The 22,521-nt window shown below is 44.8% G+C and overlaps 2 protein-coding genes across 10 annotated transcripts in view; one reads left to right on the forward strand and one right to left on the reverse strand.

Annotated features, from left to right (window-relative positions):
* The window catches only part of FAM118A (family with sequence similarity 118 member A), a 31,909-nt gene extending 20,778 nt beyond the window's left edge, over positions 1–11,131 (forward strand). For 4 of the 6 annotated variants that reach the window (XM_024204409.1, XM_024204406.2, XM_024204407.2 and 1 more), the window contains 2 exons: positions 8,480–8,563; positions 8,818–11,131. In XM_024204409.1, the coding sequence (XP_024060177.1) occupies positions 8,480–8,563; positions 8,818–8,942 (209 nt within the window). In that variant the 3' untranslated portion in view covers positions 8,943–11,131. Of the gene's footprint in view, positions 1–1,338; positions 1,455–8,479; positions 8,564–8,817 lie in introns of those variants that run through there. The other 2 variants (XR_002908346.2, XR_002908347.2) reach the window with 2 other exon arrangements.
* A 48-nt stretch (positions 11,132–11,179) lies between these two features.
* The window catches only part of SMC1B (structural maintenance of chromosomes 1B), a 62,965-nt gene continuing 51,623 nt past the window's right edge, over positions 11,180–22,521 (reverse strand). For 3 of the 4 annotated variants that reach the window (XM_024204412.2, XM_024204410.2, XM_024204411.2), the window contains 4 exons: positions 19,211–19,362; positions 18,894–18,963; positions 12,560–12,670; positions 11,180–12,211 (listed from right to left, as the gene is read on the reverse strand). In XM_024204412.2, the coding sequence (XP_024060180.1) occupies positions 12,101–12,211; positions 12,560–12,670; positions 18,894–18,963; positions 19,211–19,362 (444 nt within the window). In that variant the 3' untranslated portion in view covers positions 11,180–12,100. The remainder of the gene's footprint in view (positions 12,212–12,559; positions 12,671–18,893; positions 18,964–19,210; positions 19,363–22,521) is intronic. The other variant, XM_024204413.2, reaches the window with a different exon arrangement.

A 22,521-nucleotide genomic window follows, 5' to 3' on the forward strand; every position in this document is an offset into this window, starting at 1 on the left:
GCTGGTCTATACTTAGCCGCTAGTTCGGCGGCTGGAAATCGAACTTCCTGGTTCGATTTATCGCGTCTGGTCTGGACGCGATAAATCGATCCAGGAAGTGCTCACCGTCGACTGCGGTACTCCAGCTCAACGAGAGGAGTACCGCGGAGTCGACGGGGAGCCTGCCTGCCGCGTGTGGACCGCGTCTGAACCGCGGTAAGTTCGAAGTAAGGTATGTCGAATTCAGCTACGTTATTCACGTAGCTGAATTTGCGTACCTTACTTCGACTTGGGGGGTAAGCGTAGACCAAGCCTAAATCTGTCTTTCAGAAGAGAGCAAACAAAGGGCAGTGAGAAACTGAAAATATGAAAACAAATCGTACCCCTGCTCCATATTGCACATTCACTTATCTCCTTGTAATAACTTAACCACCACCCCTATCCCACCAGCAAACTTAATACCCATCTTGCTCACTTTGGAAATATCCTGTATGGAGGTAAGAATGGTTCCTTAACACAGGCTAGTAGCTTTCCAAGAAACAAGTCTCTAGGCTATGGGGAGAAGGATGTCCTGACTTTAAAGGGACAGCCTCCCTCTTACATCCAGGAACAGAAGCAGGTGCCATGGTGTGTAGTTCTAAGCAGCCCAAAGCAGGAATCCCTCCAGTAACTATGGATTCCAGAGTTTTAAAGGGTGGTGTGCTCACTGCAGGAATGGAACTTGTCATAAATCATCACTGCAAAAGCAAAAATTTTATTCCTTCTGCTTTTCTTAGCCCAAACTGTGGGGGCCTACTTTAGGTGCTAGTGCCCAGTGTAATGATGGAAATGTCCACAGGTGGCTCAGGTCCAGAGGAATCCCTCATTCTGAGGAGGCTGTGGAGGGAATATTTGACATCCTCTGGCCAATGGTGCAAACATATATTATTGGTCAGCATTATGTCCAATAAAGGTAAAATTTATGTATCTACTCATAACTTTTTTCCTTCTCCCTTGTGGGCACCTGGTGCTCTGTGACCCATTACAAGGGTTATTCCTTCCTCTCATCTAAGCATAGAGGTGTGTGTGTGGTGGGTTTTTTTTGTTTTGTTTTGTTTTTAAAGCCTCTCTAGTTTCACAATGTATTGCTAGCAGGTAGAGCTGTTTGGAGAACTGATTGCCTCTTTAATTCCCCAGCCATCTGCTCAAACTGAGAAGACAAACTATAACATCTAATGGTTAAACACTATGGCTGTCTCTAAGCAGGATAGTTTTTCAATCTACTGAACCATTTATTATACAAATGGAAATGAAGACTTACAGCAAAGCAGGATCATAATATGAGGGAATCCCAAGATTTTTTTCCATCTCTCTCTGCAGGAAGGATTGAAAGATTTCTCCTTCAACTGGAATTTAATGCAAATTAGGTGATGCCCTGAGTGGTGGTCTCATAGAGCATCAGGTGGCCATTTCACAGAAGGAAAAGTTATGGGTAGGTAAGTAAACTACTTTTCTCCCCAGTGGGCACCTGGTACTCTGTGATCCATTACAACTGGAAAGTAGCCAGAAGTAAAACACATCTCCACAAATTAGAGGGAAACTTAAAACATGAAGTAAACTGAACATACTGGAAGTGCCAGTGTGCCACAAAGGTCCTATTTATTGCTTTTCATGTGAATGGTAACCAAATTCAGAGGGAATCTTAAGAATAGAGACCCACCTTCTTAACTGCTTGGAATTCTAGAAAGTAGTTCTGATGAGCTTCTTGGGACAGCCAGTTGCCTTGAATTGAATGGGGCCTATCTGAGCTCTCTCAGTGATATAGCAGGTAATCTCGTTTCCCATTTTGGAAATTCCATTTACAAATGAGGAAAATGTGTAGAGTACAGAGGTGCATTCCCACCGTGGACCAGTTTCCACACTCAGCTACTGTTATTTTATATAATAGGAGTTCCTGGAAAGCAAATACTTGAGGAGTTCCCAGAAGAAATGCAAATTGTGAAATCTTTCCTTGGGCAACTAGACTACGACCAATGCCTGATAAAATGCCTAGAGGTGGGCCAGATCCTGAGAGGGAACTGAGGCATTCCTCTGAAGACTTATGAAATAGGGGGACTGGAGCAGCTCAAAGGTCTAGTCAGTGTACAGCTGTTAACCCACCTCTCTGAGATATCAGCAAGTCATCTACGTTGTAGACTGGCCATCAGAGTTACCATCAAACTGGAGAGAAAACAAGGAATGGGAGGGAAGCCAAAGCACACTGCCTGGAATTGGAAATATGTCAGCAAAGTGCAGGTAGCAAATTGGCACACGGGGACAGGTTTCCTTGTAGGACAAGGAAAATACTGAGAAATCTTCTCAGTAAGGCCTGAACGCCATGTAGTAGTGGACCTTGTATACTGTAAAATGATTACCTGTACTGTAATTGTTCTTCAGTATGTGATGTGGGTGCAGAGAGGTATTCCACTGAGATGTGTGCGTACCTAGCTCAACAAAGCCAGCTAACTTTACATAGCAGTACCTGTAGAGGTGGCACTTGTGCCCTGTGGCCTTCCCCCCCCCCCCCTTCCCCCCATGGCTATACAAGGGTAGTGCAGCCTCAAATCCCTTCATTTCCTTTGCACCAAATGTGAAGAATAGAGACCCCAATGCAGAGGGGACAAAGTTGGGTCATGGTCTATATATCTGCATCCACATCTGGAAGAACAGCTGCAGTACAGGAAGGTAACCATTTTTTGTTTGAGTGGCTGTAGACAGTGATGAGCTGCCAAAATCTTAACAACCGGTTCCCTATAAAAAGTTCTGATTTAAGGGATGTGCCACAGTATGTATTTTTTTGTACCAATAGGGTTACCATACCTCCATATTTTCCTGGGAGGAATTTTTAAAATTTAAAAATTCCTCCCGGACGGTGATGTAAGAACCAAAAAGCCTGACACAGCCGTATTTTCCTGGACATATGTTAACCCTAGCTAAAGTTCTTTTTTAAAAAGAGGGGCCTGAACTGGAAATGAGCTCCATTTCACATGTGTGGGTCTCTGCCACTCCCTGGGGGTGTGCTAGGGTGACCAGATGTCCTGATTTTTGGGCCTTTTTCTTATATAGGCTCCTATTACCCCCACCCCACCCCCTGTCCAGATTTTTCAAACTTGCTGTCTGGTCACCCAAGAGTGTGCATATGTATGCGTCCCAGCACCTCATTAAGCAGGTGTGCAGGGTTTACTGCCCTGGGAACTGCAGGGCACCAGTGGACATGGGGCTGGCTGCAGACTGGCGTGGGGCAGGGCTAGCTGGAGGCAGGGGGTGTGGAGCTGGCTGGAGACGGGGTGTGGGGCTGGCTGGAGGCAGGGTGGGGGGGTGCGGCAGGGCAGAGCGTGCGGGGCTGGCTGGAGAGAGGGTGGCGGGTACTCACGGGGAGAGCGTCTCGGAGCAGCCCAGGCCCAGCAGAGCAGCCGGGGACCCACCAGGCAGCAGTGGGAGCCCCAGGGCCAGGGATTGGGGGAGCAACGCAGCGCCCCTGGCGGCTGGAGGAGGAATTACATCACTTCCCAGCCGGAGCCCATCAAAGCTGCAGCGCCCCCCTTGCAGGGAAGCGGGTTAACAACTGGTTCTAAAACTGCTTCAAAATTTAACAACCGGTTCATGTGAACTGGCATGAACCGTCTCCAGCTCACCACTGGCTGCAGACACGTATTTCTTTCAGGTGACTAGCAAATAATACTTGTAGGAGGTGGGCTCAGAGTCTACCTAAATAGCATCTGCAGAACTGTCCTCCCAAAGTTTTCATCTGACCTGGAAGCTGCTGTTTTAGCATAATGCTTGGTAAACGTGTATGTAGGACCATGTAGCAGCCTTGCAAATAGCCAAATTTGAAATGTCATTAAGAAATGCCACTGAAGTCACTTGAACCCTTGTTGAATGAGCCTCCAGAGTTTGCAGGGTGTGGCCTGAGCTACTCAGTAACCTGTATTAATTAATGCAGGTGGTTATCCACCTGGAAATCTGCTGTACTGCTGCTGGCTGATCTTTCATCATATCTGCAAAAGAAATGAAAAGCTGATGGTCATTGAAAAAAGCTTAGTCTTTGCCAGATAAAAAGGCAAACACCATTTCACATCTAAGGTGTGAAGCCATTGTTCCTTAGGATTGGAATGTGGCTTGGGAAAGAATACAGGTAGGTAAATAACTTCAGGTTAGGTGTCAGTCTGATATTGCAGTGAGACCGGAGAGCAGGTACACAGCCCTGCTCTGTCACTAGGAGAAGTATGGTGACATTCCCCACGGTGTGTAGAAAAGGGGGTAAGAATTTCTCTGAGCTATGGAATGGCTCTGATTTGCTTTGTGCCCTCTTCCTCAGGGGACTGATCCTTTCTTCTCTGCAGAGGAGTCTACCTCAGGCAGCCTCTCAGGAGTCTGCATAAGCTTTAAAGACTGATGGGGCTGATAGTCCACGGCGGCCCCTGAAGCAGTCTGGCCTCATGGCTTGCTCCATGAGGTTCTGTTTTAAGTGCAAGTCTCAGGCCACCTGAGTCCTGTTTAAAGGAGCAATATTCTTACACACAACAAACAGCCTGGGGGTGTGTGTTCATTATTGTAGGGTGTCTGTTCCCACTGACAGTGCTTTTAAACCCTGGTGAGGGCATAGTACTATATAACAGACTAAATCTAGCTAACAACTAGAGGGTCCTAACTATTTAAAAATAACTGTTCTAAAACCATGAGAAAAATACCATACGGGAAGCTCTGACTCTAGCTGCAGGAGGTGAGAGCGCTGGGGGCAGTGGTGGAAATGATGGCACTACCATTCTTAAACAGCCATGGGTAAGGGCTATGGGCTACAGCGTATGAGTGTCGCTCCTATAGGTACTGCTAGGTAATGCTGAGGTGGGGGTGCTGAGTGTCTGCACCGTGTATGGAATACATGTCTGCAACCACAGAAGCCTGGACAAAAGCAACACTGGGTGAAACTTGTCCAGTCTTTTTCTTACCAAGAAGAACACCCAAAAAAAATTCCTCAGGAAAAAGTAAAGCTGGCCTTCACTGACTGCTTTCTAGTTCAGGAAAAAGTGGGAAGATAAGATGGATGCATCAGGAGAACTTGAAAATCAATGTGGGAGGACTGTTTTGAGAACCTATCAAATGTAGACTTCTTAAAATTTGATTTGGAAGGCTTGAAAACTGGAAAAAGTTCTATTTTTATGGGGAAAATAGGGTAGAAATCTCAGGTTGGTCTGAGAGGTTTTTTTCCTTTTTACCTTTTTTTGGTCACGGTACCCAAAGGCATCTTATTGAAGGGTTGAACTAACCATGTCAGAAATAGTAGAGAAACCACCAATCCCCTGGACTACCCTTCTCTCAGTTGTACAGATTCTGATGCTTTTGCTGCTGCTCCAGTATGTGATTTGCCCCTTTAAAAGTGGGAATGCCATTTTTAAAAAAACAGAGGCTAAAGAGCAGGGGAAGAGCAGAGCTGGATGTGAGCAATCATGCTTGAAGTCCCTTGCTCATACAGTAATCCTCTAAGCTTCAAAGCCTTGCTGAAGTGGTTTTACACTTGTGCAACATCATGGTGCACTTTCCTCCCTACGGCTAACATTTTAGTGCACATAGCCATTAACCTTGTTGGTGGAGAGGGCAGGCCAATGGTATGAACCAGAAACTTCCGCCAATGTCACTTTGATGAAAACTACTACTGGGTTCAATAAAATAGCTGGCTCACCTGATCTGACATATGAAACTCTTTTGGTACTGCCACCTGATGTACCTAGTCTACCTCTGAGTTCATTTTCCCTGCCAGCTTGGGATTTCAGTACCTTGCCGTGTTTGAGCCAGACATACTTGCCTGCTGCAAACACAGATCCAAGTCTGAACCATGTCCCCCACAAGCTGCAGGTGTAACTGAAAACAGCTTAAGAAGTGCTCCTGGCTCCAGCACTCAGATACCCAGCTCCCAATAGGGTCCAAACCCCAAATAAATCCATTTTACTCTGTATAAAGCTTATATGGGGTAAATTCAAAGTGTTCACCTTCTATAACACTGATAGAGAGATATGCACAGCTGTTTGCCCCCCCAGGTATTAATACATACTCTGGGTTAATTAATATGTAAAAAGTGATTTTATTAAATACAAAAAGTAGGATTTAAGTGGTTCCAAGTAATAAGACAGAACAAAACAAAATAAAACACACAAGTCTAACCCTAATACAGTAGGAAATTAAATGCAGGCAAATCTCACCCTCAGAGATGTTCCAATAAGCTTCTTTGATGTGGACTAGGCCACACTTAAGGGAGCACAGAAAAGAGGGTTAACTGACATAAGCATGCCTACAGTATGGGCCAGACATGCTACTAACTGAGGAACACAGTGAAAGGAGTCGGAAAGTGTCAGGTGTCTGAGGGAACAGTGATTCTGTTCCCCCTCCGCACAAAACCCTCCGGTTGCCCTGATGTATTTAGGGTTGTTGTTTTTTTTTAACAGTAGCTTCAGTGTCTGAGTTGTTGGCAGAGAGAGGAGACTAGAGTTTAGACCAGGCAGCACCAGAAATAGGATTAGCTAATGCCCTTTCTGGAACAACTGGGGCAAAACACCTGGTTGCTGTGGCAGACTGAAAGGAGTGGGGCATTCAGTCCTTTGTGTTCTTCCTGCCCCTTTGATGTACCAGCCTCTTGGAGACATTCCTGGATACCATATTTCACCCCAGGCAGAAGAAAAAAAATAGCCAAGGACCTCTGGCTTGTTGCTTCCTAAAGACCAGATCTTGCTGCTGAATTTCTACTCCCAAGTAGCTCCTGCTGGAGTCAACCCTTGTTGCAGTTTCATTTTGGGCTAAAACACCAAGTAGCCAGCAAAACAACTTTCTTGGAGACTCTGTAAAGCAAGATGCTCCTGCTGAATTTCTGCCCTAAACAGCTTAAGGCTTTCTTGCCATATAGTGGAGTGGGGGAGGTAGCATACTACTGCACACCTGGGCCGTGAGCAGGAGCCCGTTGGATCCTAACTGGTCCTCCTACACTGCTGTTTTCTCATCCCATACTGGTTTCCTGCAAACTCCTGTTCTCAAAAATTCTCTCCCTACCAGGAGGCACTAAGCAGAGAGGAACAAATAAAAAGTATAATGGAAAAGATTCTGCTCATCAACAGAGAGGAGGCCTAGAGCAGTGCTTTTCAAACTTTTTTTCTGGCAACTTAGGGCTGGTCTACACTGGGGGGGGGGGGAGATTGATCTAAGATACGCAACTTCAGCTATGAGAATAATGTAGCTGAAGTCGACGTATCTTAGATCGATTTACCTTGGGTCCTCACGGCATGATATCGACGGCCGCAGCTCCCCCATCGATTCTGCTTCCGCCTCTCGCTCTGGTGGAGTTCCGGAGTCGACGGGGAGCGCGTTTGGGGATCGATTTATCGCGTCTAAATGAGACGCAATAAATCGATCCCTGATAGATTGATTACTACCCGCCAATCTGGCAGGTAGTGAAGACGTACCCCCAGTTGAAGAAAATTGTTGATGCCCGTGACCCAGCAGAGCTGGGAATGAGGGGTTTGGGCTGTGGGAGTGGCTCAGGGCAGGGGTGGAGGGTTGGGTTGTGGGAGGCATCTGGGCTGGGGGGTGCAGGCTCTGGGGATGAGGGTTTGGGGTGCAGGAGGCAGTTAGGGCTCTGGGCTGAGGATGCAGGCTCTGGGGTGCAGGAAGGGGCTCAGGGCTGGGGATTGGGGTGCAGGCTTACCTTGGGTGGCTCCCGGTCAGCAGTGCTGCAGGGGTGCTAAGGCAGGCTTCCTACCTGTCCTGGCACTGCGGAGCACCCCAGAAGCAGCAAGTAGCAGGTCCAGCCCCTAGGCGGAGATGCACAAGCAGCTCCACATGGCTCTTGCCTGCAGGCTCCGTCCCCAGCTCCCATTGGCTGGTTTCCAGCCAATGGCGGTGCAGAGCTGGTGCTTGGGGTGGGGGTAGTGCTCAGAGCCCTGGAGCGCCCCCCCACCCAGGAGCCGGACCTGCTGCTGGCCGCTTCCAGGGCGCAGCACGACGGGACTTTTAATGGCCTGGTCGGCTGTGCTGACCAGAGTCGCCACAACCCAGTCCCCTACATTTCACAACCCAGTACTGGGTTGTGACCCACAGTTTGAAAAACACTCGCCTAGAGGAACTACTTGCTAAAGTGGAGGTGAAATAGTGGAGAGGTAGAGGTAATCAGTTCTCTGAATAGCTCCTCCTGCTAGCAGTACATTGTAAAGCAACAGGTATTTTTAAAACCTTGCTTGGAGGATGAGAATAACCCAGCTGTAGTGGATGAGGGAGCACCAATTGTCCACAAGCCAAAGGAGTACAGTGTCACTCCCTGCACAACGGAAGTCAGGATCTTTGGTTACAAGACCCAAATATAAGAGCTTCCAGCTGGACCAATACTACTTATGTGTAGCTTAATATATGATGTTTGAAATAATGTGTTTAAAAATAATACAAGAAGGATTTTAATATAGCTGTGTGTATTATTTTTTAATTCAAGTTTTCTGTTTTTCAGGGACTTCATGTGTGGACTGTGCAAAGAGAAAGTTAGGAGAAAATGACTTGGATCTTTCTAAGAGAGTCAAACAATCAGATAATGGTATTCTCATCTCCTAATAAATAATCTTAAAATTCCAAGATGCTTAAAAATAATCTCTGAAAAATTTTCAGAGCTAATTATTTCCAGGATTTAAGTGGATTAAAAAGTTCAAAATCTCTCAATACATTTTTAGGGGGTGCAGGGCAGTTTAAATACTAACTGGATTAGGTAATTGGCAGATGGCTGCTACTTCTCGTACAGTCAATTTATTACAAATCTATGAGTGACTTACATTTTTTTTTTGTTCTCATCAGTTGATACCTCTGCTGGTGACCTGGGCATTGTAAAGAAGTTTGAAACCCAAGTGCAGGGCAACTGCGCAGGACCACCGGAGGGGGAAGCAGAGAACTGGGCTCTCAGTACTCCAGAGTTTCAGTGACTTTCTCTACCTGGCATTGACTGTAACAACCCTGCTTCCTGGCAAGAACAACAACTTGGAATGGCATTGAGTTTACCTTCATATACCATAGTAGCCTGCTGCTCTTAGCAATTTTTTCACTCCCAGAGTGAACTATTCTCACTATCACTAGTCCCAGTCAAGAGCAGGGAGTAACTGGGGGTAGCAAGTGAGCTAAAAGCTTTTAGAAACTAATAAAATAAATAATAAATAAAACTAACGTTCTGACTGTACCCTAAGGTTAAAGTAAAAGTTTTAAAAATAGACAAGGATTCATTTCCACATCACCACAAAAAGGCAGTGTTAAATATACCTAAACTAAAAGTTAGAGAAGGCTGGGGTTCAAACACTTGAAAGTGAAACTGGCACAGACTATAAAGAGACATTTTAAGTAGAAAGTAAGGTTGAAATTAATTTATTTTTAAGAACTGCAAACAAGGGTAGCACATTGTGTGTGTCATCATTCGGACAACTTGCTTGCATATTTTATTTCTTCCCCACCCACCCCCTTTTTCATCTATTTTCTTATTCCTGGTTCTTCTTCCAAGCTGCTCTATGTGGGCATGCCCCTGCCCCTTTGACTGAGTCAATTAAGCTCCATATGCCCAGAGGGCTGTCAGCACAAAGCTGCTTACAGGATCTGAACCTTAAACTGTAAGCTCCTTGGAGCATGCACCATCTTCATGTTTTATAAAGCACAAATATCTGACCTATACAATTGTACTATGAATATTTCATTTTTCACTTGTCATCTGGTATTTTAGTATCACTTCACATTGGGGGAAATGAGAATATAAATGAAAGTTGCCAGCAGCATACAGGCTGTTCTTTATTGACTGGGATTCACTTCACTACTTACTATGCATTGGAATGAAAATATTTCAGTTTGTTTGAAGGACAGGACATGTTTTTGGTATTTCAAGTAGAGATTAGGGGATGTTTTCATTGCTGCATAGTTAAAGCAGGCCACTATCTAATTATGTGCAGTAGAGAACTGCTACAAACCCCAGCTCATCAGGGTTTTCACCACTTTGACTGCAGTCAATGTGACTACTCCATATGCTTAAAGTAAAACATGCTTAAGACCCTTGCTGAATCCTGTCCTTAGACTACCAAATTTAAATTCTATTATGAGAGCTTGGATTTCACATTTTTATGAGGGGGTGTCCTGTAAAACTTGTTAGTTTCCCCCAAAATTGTGTTGCCCTGGAGCAAACACATTTCTTTAAATGAAATTCTAAAGTATTACAAAAATTAATATTTCTTTAATCAGCATCAATCAGATACTGATGGCTGATTAAGTGGCTGGATTAGGCTGTCATTTTTGCACCCATTTTCCTGAGGCTGCTGCGAGCCCACTATAGTTTTGAGGTTGTTTTAACACAGCAGTCAGAGGTTAAAATTACTACAATACACTTTTATTGAACTCTATTCTATGGTACTTTTATGGCTCCTATCATCATAGTATCTGAGCATCTCATCCATTCAGTTGGTTCCTCAGACATAACCTATTTAACTTGTCTTTTAGTTTTCCCAGGAGCAACACTACATAACTGCCTTCCCACTGCACATGCACACACACATTTAAACTTAGGATTGATTTGAAGTGTTTTTAAATCACAAGTAAATTTAATTTTGCTTTTTTTAAACAGGTAGCACTGGAGACTCTTCAAGTCTAAACACCACTGAAAACTGCAACTTGTAAAACAGCCATTCTTGCCTTAGTGCTATACAATTGCACTGTGAAAAATGCACATCGCAGTAGTGATGGGATCTCTTACAATTCAGTGTATGCACATTAAAAGCAGAGTTGCTGTGTGGCCCATTATGGAAGCTACTGGCAGTAGAATATGCATGTTTCAGTTATCTTATAAGGAGGACTGACTTGCAACTGGCTCAGGGAAACATATAGCTGAAAGGGATATACCTAGAACATGACTGTTCAGTGTGATGCATTCAGTTAATCAAAAAGTAACTTGCTTTGAAATCCTGTTTTGAATACGACTATGAGTCTGGATTCCCAAGTGGAGGAAATAGGCCATAAACCTAGACATTCATTAAATGATGCAGCTGGCTCTACTAATGCTACTGTAGAAATTAATTTACTTTTTTTGGTATTCTTTTATAATTTTTTTTAAATGGAAACTGGTGTATTTACTGAGGATTTTAGAGACAAGGTGGAAGGTAATACAATCTGGCCATAAAGTGTTATGATTAATATACCTTGTCTGCCATCTGTGCTGGCTGGCTGTTTGCTAAAAGGCAGGGGGAAAAACCCACCAAGGAACAGTTTTGACTGGGGGAGAGGGGAAGCTGTACACCTCTTTGTGGCTTGGCAATGACGCGCAAACATGGTCATGTAATATGGAGCTAGCCTCTTTCATCAGTTTCTGAGCCTTACAGAACATGGCACCAGGAAGCTCTGGATTCAATTTCAGGAGAAATGTAAGATTGGTCTTTTACAAGTGTTGGAAACAGAATATAACGTCTCCTTCCCTATAGTAGCTCTTTGAATATATACAATTTAAAAAAAATTAAGCTCCTAGAACTTGTATCTTTATATTTAACCTAACCACATCTGAAACCTTGTAGTGAGAATCTTCCTGATAAAAAGTAAAAAATGCTATACATTTCAAGATTTTTTCCAACATTTTAATTCTCAATAGTTTAACACTGAAAAGTTACATTTAACAGATGAGGTTTGCATTTTTTGACAGCAGTCATATGAATTTAACATAGCATCCATATTCAAAAAGTCACTCATCATTCATCAGTTTTTATATTAATGGGACTTCATAGTTTATCTTAATGCTAACCAACAAGAACATACTTAAAGAGATTAGGCACTAGTCACTAGAATTTAGCAATTTCAGTAATGTCTTTCAAAAGCGTATTTTGAATTTGTAACGCAACAGGAACATGTACCCCATAAAACCCTAAACAAAACTAGGCCAAATAATACAATCATTTATTCGTCTCCAAATTCTAAGAAATGGTTTTGTGGGTTACGAAGCTATATTCTTTGACTTCTGTATAAGAATATTTAAAAGCAATATTCAAAAAGCTTACAAACTTGTCATAAAGGTGGCTGTAGAAATCACAATTTTGTTATTCACAGATGGCCCTGAAACTTTCATGTTTTATTCCAGTGTGGAACTGTATCTGTGCTTCTCTTTTCGTTCACTGTCATCAACGTCTGGATACACAGTAAGATCCAGAGTCAGTACCTGACTAAACATGTAATCATCTTGCTGAAAGGAGGAAGAATCAAATCAGTTTACAAGCATATATATATTAAAAATAAGCATTACCTATAAGATGATGCAGTTACCAGAAGGACCACTTAACTATACATAGCTTGTTCTGGAACGCTATTAAACACTTACCAATGACTGTTCCTGAATGACAAACAATGCATTTGAACCACCCAGCTCTTGATATACTTGTTAGAGAATTTTTTTTTAAATGAGCATTAAGGGGGAGTCATTTCTTAAGAAATAATTGGCTGTAGCTGGAATTTTTTTTAATAGTAGTTTAATTGCTGTATGAAGTTAATTTGATTTAAATTAAGACAGAAAAATAACTAAGATTATTTGTACCTCTGGACAGACTCCAATTAATGCATCTGCTCTGGAATAAAACTCCTCCTTTAGAGAAATAACTATCATCTGACACTGTTCCTGTGCCTGCTCTTTGATGAAGCTTGATACCTTTGGAGAAAAGCCACACATTTTAGGATAAGTGGGTTCTGTCAGATTTAAATCACAATTGATTAGGGAACAATGCTGAATTGCTCAGCAGATAGAATTCATTTATGAAATGGGCAGGGTAAAAGAGGGAATATAACTGGCCAAGAAAGACACTGTACATGATGTAGGTTCACAGTATGACCACACAGGTTTGGCCCTTTTAAAAATGTATATGAAAACAATCCACTTTAGAAATGTGACATTTCTAAAGTTAACGTAGCGCATTTTACTTGACAATGTTTTTAAGTTAGGTGGATTTCCATGTATAAGCCATAAATTTTACAGCTTGTTACCATTTACATAATGTGATACAGATTACAAATGCATATTACTGCAGTTTTATGTGGCAGAAAATGTTTTTCACTAGCTGTAAAATGTTACTGCATAGAGCTAAATTTATAATTTGAGGTGAATAAAGAAGACATCATACCACAACAGAAAATAAAATTCTAAATGAAAATTAGAAGCAACATTTTTTAATCACACTTCTATGTGTACATTTTTATCCGCTATGTCATAAGTAGGCATAGTCGTTGAAATTATTTTGAACTGAAGATTTTAAAACCTGACTAGTTTTCAAGATGACTGACCATAATCCATTCTGAAACTAACTTTATAAGGAGTTAGTATTATACACACTTAATGTTCCGGAAAGTTTCTTTTCAATTTTCAGTTTAAAGCCTTCTAGCCTTATTACAGCAGAAGATCTCCAACAAGTTGCTACTAACCAGACCTTTCCCAAACTCTTTTGATCCCAATAAGTACTGTACATATACTAACCTGTTCATATGCAAAAAGTACATGCAGTATTTATTAAGCATATTTTTTCTATTTCCAAACAACATTATTTTCTGTAACTTAAACTCAAAACACTGGTAAATATATAAAGGTCCCTTCATTTGAAGGTGTCTCAGGTCTCTCTCATGGCAGGTAAGATCACCGTTTATGGTTGAGGAAACTGAAGCAATGAGAAGAGTTGGAGTAGGCCTCAATATTGATACAAAATAGTTATTAATAAATTATTTTACATAATTACAAACTTGACTTTGCTCTTACTGAATTTTGCGACAATTATTTTCATACACTTGCTTAGAGAATGATAGCTCACATGCTTAGGTTTTGGTGGGATTTTTGGTTGCTTATTGTATGAAATTATTACACTATTATTAGGGCCCTACCAAATTCACTGTCCACTTTGGGCAATTTCATGGTCATAGGATTTTAAAAATCGCAAATTTCATGATTTAAACTACTTAAATCTGAAATTTCACGGTGTAATTATAGGGGTCCTGACCCAAAAAAGGAGTTGTGAGAGGGTTGCAAGGTTATTGTAGGGTGGGGTTGCAGTACTGCTACCCTTACTTCTGTGCTACTGCTAGTGGCAGCACTGCCTTCAAAACTAGGCATCTTGAAAGCACTGGCTGCTGGCCAGGATCCCAGCTCTGAAGGCAAAACCGCTGCCAGCAGCAGTGCAGAAGTAAGTATGGCATGGTATGGTATTGCCACCCTTTCTTCTGCACTGCTGCTGGTGGGGCGCTGACTTCAGAGCTAGGTGCCTGGCCAACAGCCACTGCTCTCCAGCTGCCCAGCTCTGAAGACAGCGCAGACTTAAGGGTGGCAATACTGCGACCCCCCACGCGACTTCCTTTTGGGTCAGGACCCCCAATTTGAGAAATGCCGGTCTGCCTCATGAAATCTGTATAGCACAGGGTAAAAGCACATAAAAGACCACATTTCACTTGGGGAGGGACCAGATTGCACGGCCCATGACGCGTTTTTCATGGCCGTGAATTTTGTAGGGCCCTACAAGGTGAGTAACCCCTTTCTTTGAGTGGTTGTCCCTAAGTGTAATGCACTTCAGCTGATTCACAAGCAGTGTCACTCTAAAAAAAGGTGTATGCCTGGAGTCCTATGAGACAGACTGCAGAACTGCTCTGCCTAGAGAAGCTGCAGCAGCAGCTGCTTGCACTAGTCGCAGTGGCTTTCAAACTGTGGGTCAGGACCCCAAGTGGGTTGCGACCCCATTTTAATGGGGTCACAAGGGCTGGCTTAGATTTGCTGGCGCCAGAAGCCAAAGCTCAAGCCCCACTGTCTAGGGCCGAAGCCTGAGGGCTTCAGCCTTGGGCAGTGGGGCTGAGGTTACAGGCCCCCTGCCTGGGGCTGAAGCCCTTGTGTTTCGGCTTTGCCTCCAACCCCGGGGCAGTGGGGCTTTGGCCCCCCTACCTGGGGTGGCAGGGATCGGGGTAGTAATTTTTGTTGTCAGAAGAGGGTCGCGGTGCAATGTAGTTTGAGAACCCCTGCACTAGTGCATAATTTCTAGCAAAGATAAGACCCAAACTCCAATTTGCTGCTCTGCAGCTGTCAGTAATAGGTACATCTCAAAGGAAAGCTACCAATGCTGCTTAAGCTCTAGTTGAGTATGCTCTCACACTGCACTTAAGGGAGACATTCATCTTGTAGTCAAATAGAATACACCCTCAATTCCACTTCAACAGTATCTGGGAGCAAATGGCCTCTCAGATGTTCCATGAATAATACAAAAAGACTAGGAGACTTCTGAAAAGATCTCTTCCTCTGCAGGTAAAAGGCAAGAGCCCCATGCACGTCCAGCAAGTGTCATGCTGCCTCTTCCGTGTTAGAATGAGGTTTTAAGGTAAAATGCAGTATTGGTCCCAGGATATTAGAGAGACAAGGTGGGTGAGGTAATATCTTTTACTGGACCAACTTCTGTTGGTGAAAGAGACAAGCTTGTGAGCTACACCGAGCTCCTCTTCACGTCTGAGAGAAGAGCTCAGTGTAGCTCGAAAGCTTATCTCTCTCACCAACAGAAGTTGGTCCAATAAAAGACATTACCTCACCCACCTTTTGTTTAAGGTAAAACACAGGTAGATAGAGACATAGTTGATGTGAAAGTCCGACACCTCCTGAGGGTGGAACTTCGGATGTAGTCTCATGGATACCTAGTCCTTGTGGAAAACTCAATAGAAAGGGTCAGCCACGAGCACCTCTAGCTCCCTGACTCGTCTGTTACCGTCTTAGAGATGTAACAGAGAGCAGGATGCCAGGGGCACAAACGGTTATTTAGTAAGAGTTGATCCAACAAGATTCAAGTTGCAGACTGGTATACATTTTGTCACTGGAGAGAAGACTCAAAGAATCGCACCCTTATAAGAAGTGGATGGTGACTGAATGGGAAAGTACAGAGCAGGTGTCTACCAGCAGATGAAATGTGCTGATATCCACCAGGTGTATGCCATACTTTGTCGGTTGGGGACATAGACCAATGCCAGCCACGCCACTAGCGGCCTGAGGTGAAGTCGCGCGTGCCAAACCACATAAGTACATCCTGCCATGTGACCCAGCAGTCTCGGGCAGGTGTGGGTGGTGGTGAACAGGTGGGCATGCAGAAATTAGATGAGGTCTACCATGGCTCAGACCAGAGTCTCGGAGGAAGGCTCTGGTCCAAGTAGAGTTGAGTACCACCACAATGAACTGTGTGTTGCACTGAAGTGAGGGTTAACTTCTTGTCATTTATTATTAGGCCCAGCCTGTGGCAGGTGGAACAGACCAGAGCGAGATACCTCCGCACATGATCCGAGGACTGGCCCCTTAGCAAGCAATCGTCGAGGTACAGGTAGATTTGGACCCCCAGACGTCACAGATAAGCGGTCACTGGAGCTATACACTTGGTGAACACTCTCTGAGCTGATGAGAGACCAAAGGGCATCGCTGTGAACTGGAAATGGCGCTGGCCCAATGTGAAACAGAGGAAACACTGGTGCCCCAGGAATATGGAAGTACGCGTCTTTTAAATCGAGGGCGATGTACCAGTCCCCTGGATTCAGGCACGGGATGATGAAGGCCAGGAAGACCATATGAAATTTCAACTTTTTGAGAGACTTGTTGAGGCGCCGCAGATCTAGAATAGGTCTGAGGCACCTCTTTGCCTTTGGAATAAGGAAGTTGCAGGAGTAAAATCCTCTTCCTTCCATGCCCCTAGGTGCAGGAGGTTTTTGATCTCCTGAATGAGGAGTTGCTCATGAGACGGGTCCATGAAGAGGGACAGGGAAGGGGGATGGAAGGGTTGGTTGGCTACAAACTACAGGGTATAGCCCGATGAGACAGTGTCGAGCACCCAGCGGTCCAAGGTGATATGGGACCAGGCTGACCGAAAAGGGTGGAGGTGGACGGGGAACAGATCCAGTACAGTGACTGGGGCATCGTCCTCGGGTGCATCCTCAAAATGACTGCTTTTGGCTGCCTTGGTCCCTGGAAGGACTAGGCTGGGCAGGTTGACAAGATGACGACTGATGGAAGCACTTAAAACCCATCTTTCCCCTTCTTTTTGTAGAAGCCAGATCGAGGGGAACCCCAAGACCTCAATAACTGCAGAGATGGCGGGGGGCAAAATGGCTTTTTGGCCTGCTGAGAAGTATGTAGAACCAAGGAGCAGAGGGTGGCCCGGGAGTCTTTAAGACTGTGGAGCCTAGCATCAGTTAACTCCGAGAAGAGCCCTGTTCCCTCCAAAGGGAGGTCCTGCAGGGTGGATTGGATCTCCTGGGACAATCTGGAGGTCTGTAACCAGGAGCTATGCCTCATGGCTATTGCAGAGATGACCACCCTGGACACCGAGTCCATAGCATCCCAGGCCATCTGGAGGACACCCCTGGCTACCGCCTTGCCTTCGTCTATTAGAGTGGTGAACTTCTCCGCCCAGTCCTGTGGGAGGCTCTCTTTGAACTTGTCAATGTAGTTGCACAGGTTGAAACTGTATCTGCCAAGTAGGGCTTGATGGTAGAGACCCTAAACTGGAGGCTTGCTGAACAGATCATGATGTCAACAATTCACAGATTAATCTCATGTCATACACTTCCATTAAGATCTTCAAGTAATTTGTACAACATTAAAATTACAGTTGTGGTTATATATTCAGCATAATATTATATTTCATCACTACACATCTCAGACCCCTATCATACTCTGGCTCAACAGGTAGAGTTAAGGGTAGATTTAAAAGAAAAAATCTATCTGGAATGTAGATGAGGTAGATCAACTGTGATGAGGTGTCCACACCACGGAAGAGTGAAAGGGGTTAAGTCGGCTAGATAGGTTAATTAACTCCACAAGGGTGCACCTGGAAAGCAGGCTCAGCTGGGCAGGAAGAGGCAGGGTTTGTATAAAGCAAGTAGCTGGTAATGGAGGGGCTGCTAGAAAGGACTACAGACAGGCTCTATTCACTCCTTGGGTGGAAGGAGTTGGCAGGCTGGCAAACCCAGAGGGGGGGAAGCCAGACACGTGGGATGTGGCCCAGGGAATAGCAACAGGGCTAAAGGAAGCAGCATGGGGCTGCTATTTGTAGCCTCCCTGGGTCAGGACCTGGAGTAGTGAGCGGGCCTGAGTCCCCCCTAACAGCCACTGGGGAAGTGGCAGTGCCCTAAGAGAAGGGAGTTTAAACAGGCCCAAGTAAGGGGCTATATTGGAAATTATATTACCCCAGAAGGGGGCTGAACTGAGACTGACCCAGCTGGAAAGCTGGGGTCAGGACTAAAGGGACAGATGCCAGAGCAAGCCCAAGGAGGGCTGCAGAGAGAGAGAGACCAACCAGGGTACTGGGATAGGCCCTGTTGGACTGTTTAAGGACTGTGAGAACTGAGCCTAAAGACAGGGCTGCAAATAGGCCCTGTTGGACCTTTTACCCAGAAGGGGACTCACTGAGTGACCTAGCCAGAGGGCTGAGTCACAAAGGAGACATGGAGAGTTTTGGAGGAAGAAGAGTTGCAGACCAGAGACAGAGCGACGTCATACAAACCATGGATGGGGGTGTCAGCCTCCAGCTAATCCTGAGAACAACAAGGAGGAGGCGCCAGACCATGACAACAACCTTAACTTTAACATACCTGTGTGCAAGTGTGGATCAATGGGCACTGCTTACTAAAAATTTCCAGACAGTCCCACCAGTTCACATGTGTACCTATGTATGGAATACGCACCGGAACCATCACTCAAAAAATTCTTAAATTTGTCCCTCATGCAGTCTGTTTTGATTTATGCCAATAGAGAATAACTGAACTTCTCTCTTTGTCCCAGCCTCCCTAAATTAAACAACCATCCTTCTGCAAAAGGATACCACTATGTCATTAGATTATCTGTAAATTAATTTCAGGTAACAGAAGGAATAACTTACTTTGCCAATGTTTGTGTTATCCAGTGCAGCATCCACTTCATCCAAAATAAAGAAAGGGGCAGGGCGGAAACTTAAAAATAAGAGAGTCAATTACTTTTATATAAATATACTAATATTTTGGGGGTTTAGCTTGTCCCATAAAATTTTGACCAAGAAATAGTAATGTCAAGAACAGAATAGGAATGTAAAATACATTTTTGGACATAACAAATGTTCAAAATGCCTTCTGAAAATACTATGCTACATTTGTTTCCATACCACTGAGGCTCAAAGATTAGTAAAAAGATGGTACTGTAAAATTTATTTCACCATATTACCTGTGTATTGCAAACACAAGAGCCAGTGCTGCCACAGATTTTTCACCTCCTGACAAGTTGTCCATTGGCATAAAGCGTTTTCCAGGAGCCACACAGTTATAGCTAATGCCTTCTAGATATGGTTCCTCAGGATTCTCGGGACTGAGAAATGCCTGAAATACACATGCCCTAATATTTAGTTAATACTGAAACATATGAAATGTTTAGCTTAGGGTTGCTATTGTTTGTATTTTAAAGTTTAAATATGACATTTTGGCTCATTTGTAGTGAATAACTGTGTATTTGTATTTAAGAGAGACATTGCTAAAATGTGGTTCTAGAAAAATCTATCTTGTGAAACCTTTGGGATATGACAGACATCATAATCAAAGAACCACCATTTAAGGCAGACTGACATCTTAGTCATATTTTCAACACTGTTCCTTATCTTTGTTACCAATATCACTTCAGATTATTAAAGACACTCATTTTAAAAAAAAAAATCTCAATTTACTTTTCACTATCTGTTTAGTTTATTTCATTTTACTTGGACAATAAAATAAATGAAGTAATTTTCATATTTATAGGCTGTTACAAAACGAATAGCACCCGTGCAAAGTGTTAAAAAACAGTTACCTGTCTTTTGTAACTCTTGTTCGAGATGTGTTGCTCATGTCCTTCCATTCTAGGAGTGTGCGCGCCCACGTGCACATTTTTGGGAGATTTCTGCCTTAGTGGTACCCGTAGGGTTGGCAGTGGTGCCCTCTGGAATGCTGTGCTCATGCATCGGTATATTAGGCACCGCCGGCCCGATGCCGTCTCAGTTCCTTCTTGACGACAACTGCGACAGAGGAGTAGGAGGGCGGGTAATGGAATGGACATGAGCAACACATCTTGAAGAACAACAGTTACAAAAGGTAGGTAACCATTTTTTCTTCTTCGAGTGCTTGCTCATGTGAATCACCTAGAATGGAATTGACAAGCTGTATCCACTGAGGTGGGCTCGGAGTTCATAGTCATGTGGCTTGCAATACTGCTTTACTGAAGCCAGCATTGTCTTGGGCCTGCTAGGTAAGTGCGTAATGAGATGTAAATGTGTGGATGCACGACCAGGTAGCGGCCCTGCCGATACCTTGAATAGGCACTTGGGCCAGGAAGGCCGCTGCCCAGGCTTGTGCCCTAGTCAAGTGGGCAGTTACAATCGCCAGTGGAGGCACTTTCACCAGATCATAACAAAAACAGATGCAGGCGGTGATCCATGATGAAATTCTCTAGGCAGACACTGGAAGACCTTTCGTCCTGTCTGCTGCTGCAATGAACAACTGCGTCGACTTACAGAACGGCTTAGTCCTTTCAATGTAAAAGGCTATTGCTCTCCTGACATCCAGAGAGTGCAATTTGCACTCCTCTTCTGACTTATGAGGTTTTGGAAAGAAGACAGGTAAGTATATGTCCTGGCTTGTATGAAACTGCGAAACTACCGTGGGCAAGAAAGCTGGGTGCGGTCGCAGCTGGACCTCGTCCTTGTAGAATACCATACAGAGTGGCTCCAAAGTAAGCACCCTAATCTCAGAGACCCTGTGGGCAGACGTTATTGACACCAAGAAAGAAGCCTTCCAGGAAAGCAGAAGAAAGGAGCAGGAAGCCAAAAGCTCAAAGGGGGGACCCATGAGTCGTGACAGCATGAGATTCAGGTCCTAAGGAGGGACAGGGTCATGGATGTGGGGATAGAGTCGCTCCAGGCCCTTCAAAAAAGGACCATCATGTCATGAGTGAAGACCGACCTGCCCTGGAACAGAGGATGGAAGGCTGAAATAGTGGCCAAGTGGACCTTAATCGATGAAAGAAACAGGCACTAGAGCTTGAGATGCAGAAGGTAGTCCAACCCTGACTGCAGCAAGGCCTGCTCGGGGTGGATACCCTGGTCCAAACCCCAGAACCTTTTCCACTTGGCCAGGTAGGTCACCCTGGCCAAGGGCTTTCTGCTACCCAACAGTACCTGCTGGATAATGGACTGAGTACTCCTGTTCTGCATTCAGCCACATAGCAGCCAGGCTGTCAGATGCAGCGCTGCCAAGTTCGGGTGCAGAAGATTGCTGTGGTTCTGGGACAGCAGAACTGACCAGAGAGGCAGCTGCAGCGGGGTGGCCACTGAAAGGTCCAACAGCGTGCCGAACCAGTGCAGGCGAGACCAAGCCAGGGCGATCAGGATTACCTTCACCTTGTGCTGTCTGATCTTCATGAGGACTCTGTGGATTAAGGGCACTGGTGGGAAGGCATATATCAGAGCCCCCTGACCACTGGAGCAAAAAGGCATCTGACAGGGAGCCTATGTCAATCCCCTGAGTTGAGCAGAACACCTGGCACTTCCTGCTCTGTCAGGACGCAAACAAGTCCACCGGGGGGGCGGGTGGCACCTTTGGAAGATCACTCCATCCAGAGGTGGTCAGTGTGATCACTTGTGGTGAGAAGAGAAGGACCTGCTGAGGTGATCCACTAACACGTTTCTGGCCCTGGGAAGGTGCGCAGCCATAACATGAATGGCATACTGCACACAGAAGTCCCAGAAATGGAGAGCTTGTTGGCAGAGGGCTGACGATTGGGCTCTGCCTTGCTTGTTGATGTAAAACATCGAGGCGGTGTTGTCTGTCAGGATTTGTACCACCTTGTCCTTCAAGCAGGGTAGGAAAGAATTGCAGTGTGTAGCCCAGAGATACAATGCCAAGCACCCAGCGGTCTAAGGTGACTCGCGACCAGGCCGACTGGAAGGGATGTAGGCGGTTGTGCTCCTTTTGAGTTCTAGGACAAAAATTCTTTCAAATACGACACTTGTCCTTCACACGCGACTCCCTCAAGCACCGTAGGCAGCTGCTATGGGGGTCACTAATGGGCATAGGTCTGTTGCAGGCAGAACAAGGCTTAAAACCTGGAGACCAGTGCATGCCCCGCCTGGGGCTAAGATCCTGCTGGGACTCTAAGGGCTAGTCTACACTTACCGGTTAGTTCGACGGCTGCGGATCGAAGTTCCGAGTTCGATTTATCGCGTCTGGTCTGGACGCGATAAATCGAACCAGGAAGTGATCCCCGTCGACTGTGGTACTCCAGCTCAGCGAGAGGAGTACCGCGAAGTCGACGGGGAGCCTGCCTGCCGCGTGTGGACCGCGTCTGAACCGCGGTAAGGTCGAAGTAAGGTATGTCGAATTCAGCTACGTTATTCACGTAGCTGAATTTGCGTACCTTACTTCGATTTGGGGGGTAAGTGTAGACCAGCCCTAATTTACTAACTAACACTACTTAACACCTACTTACTGACTAACTACTGTAAACAAACT

This window comes from Terrapene carolina, unplaced genomic scaffold, assembly GCF_002925995.2.
Source record: "Terrapene carolina triunguis isolate 2854851 unplaced genomic scaffold, T_m_triunguis-2.0 Scaffold112, whole genome shotgun sequence".
NCBI classification, from domain to species: Eukaryota; Metazoa; Chordata; order Testudines; family Emydidae; genus Terrapene; species Terrapene triunguis.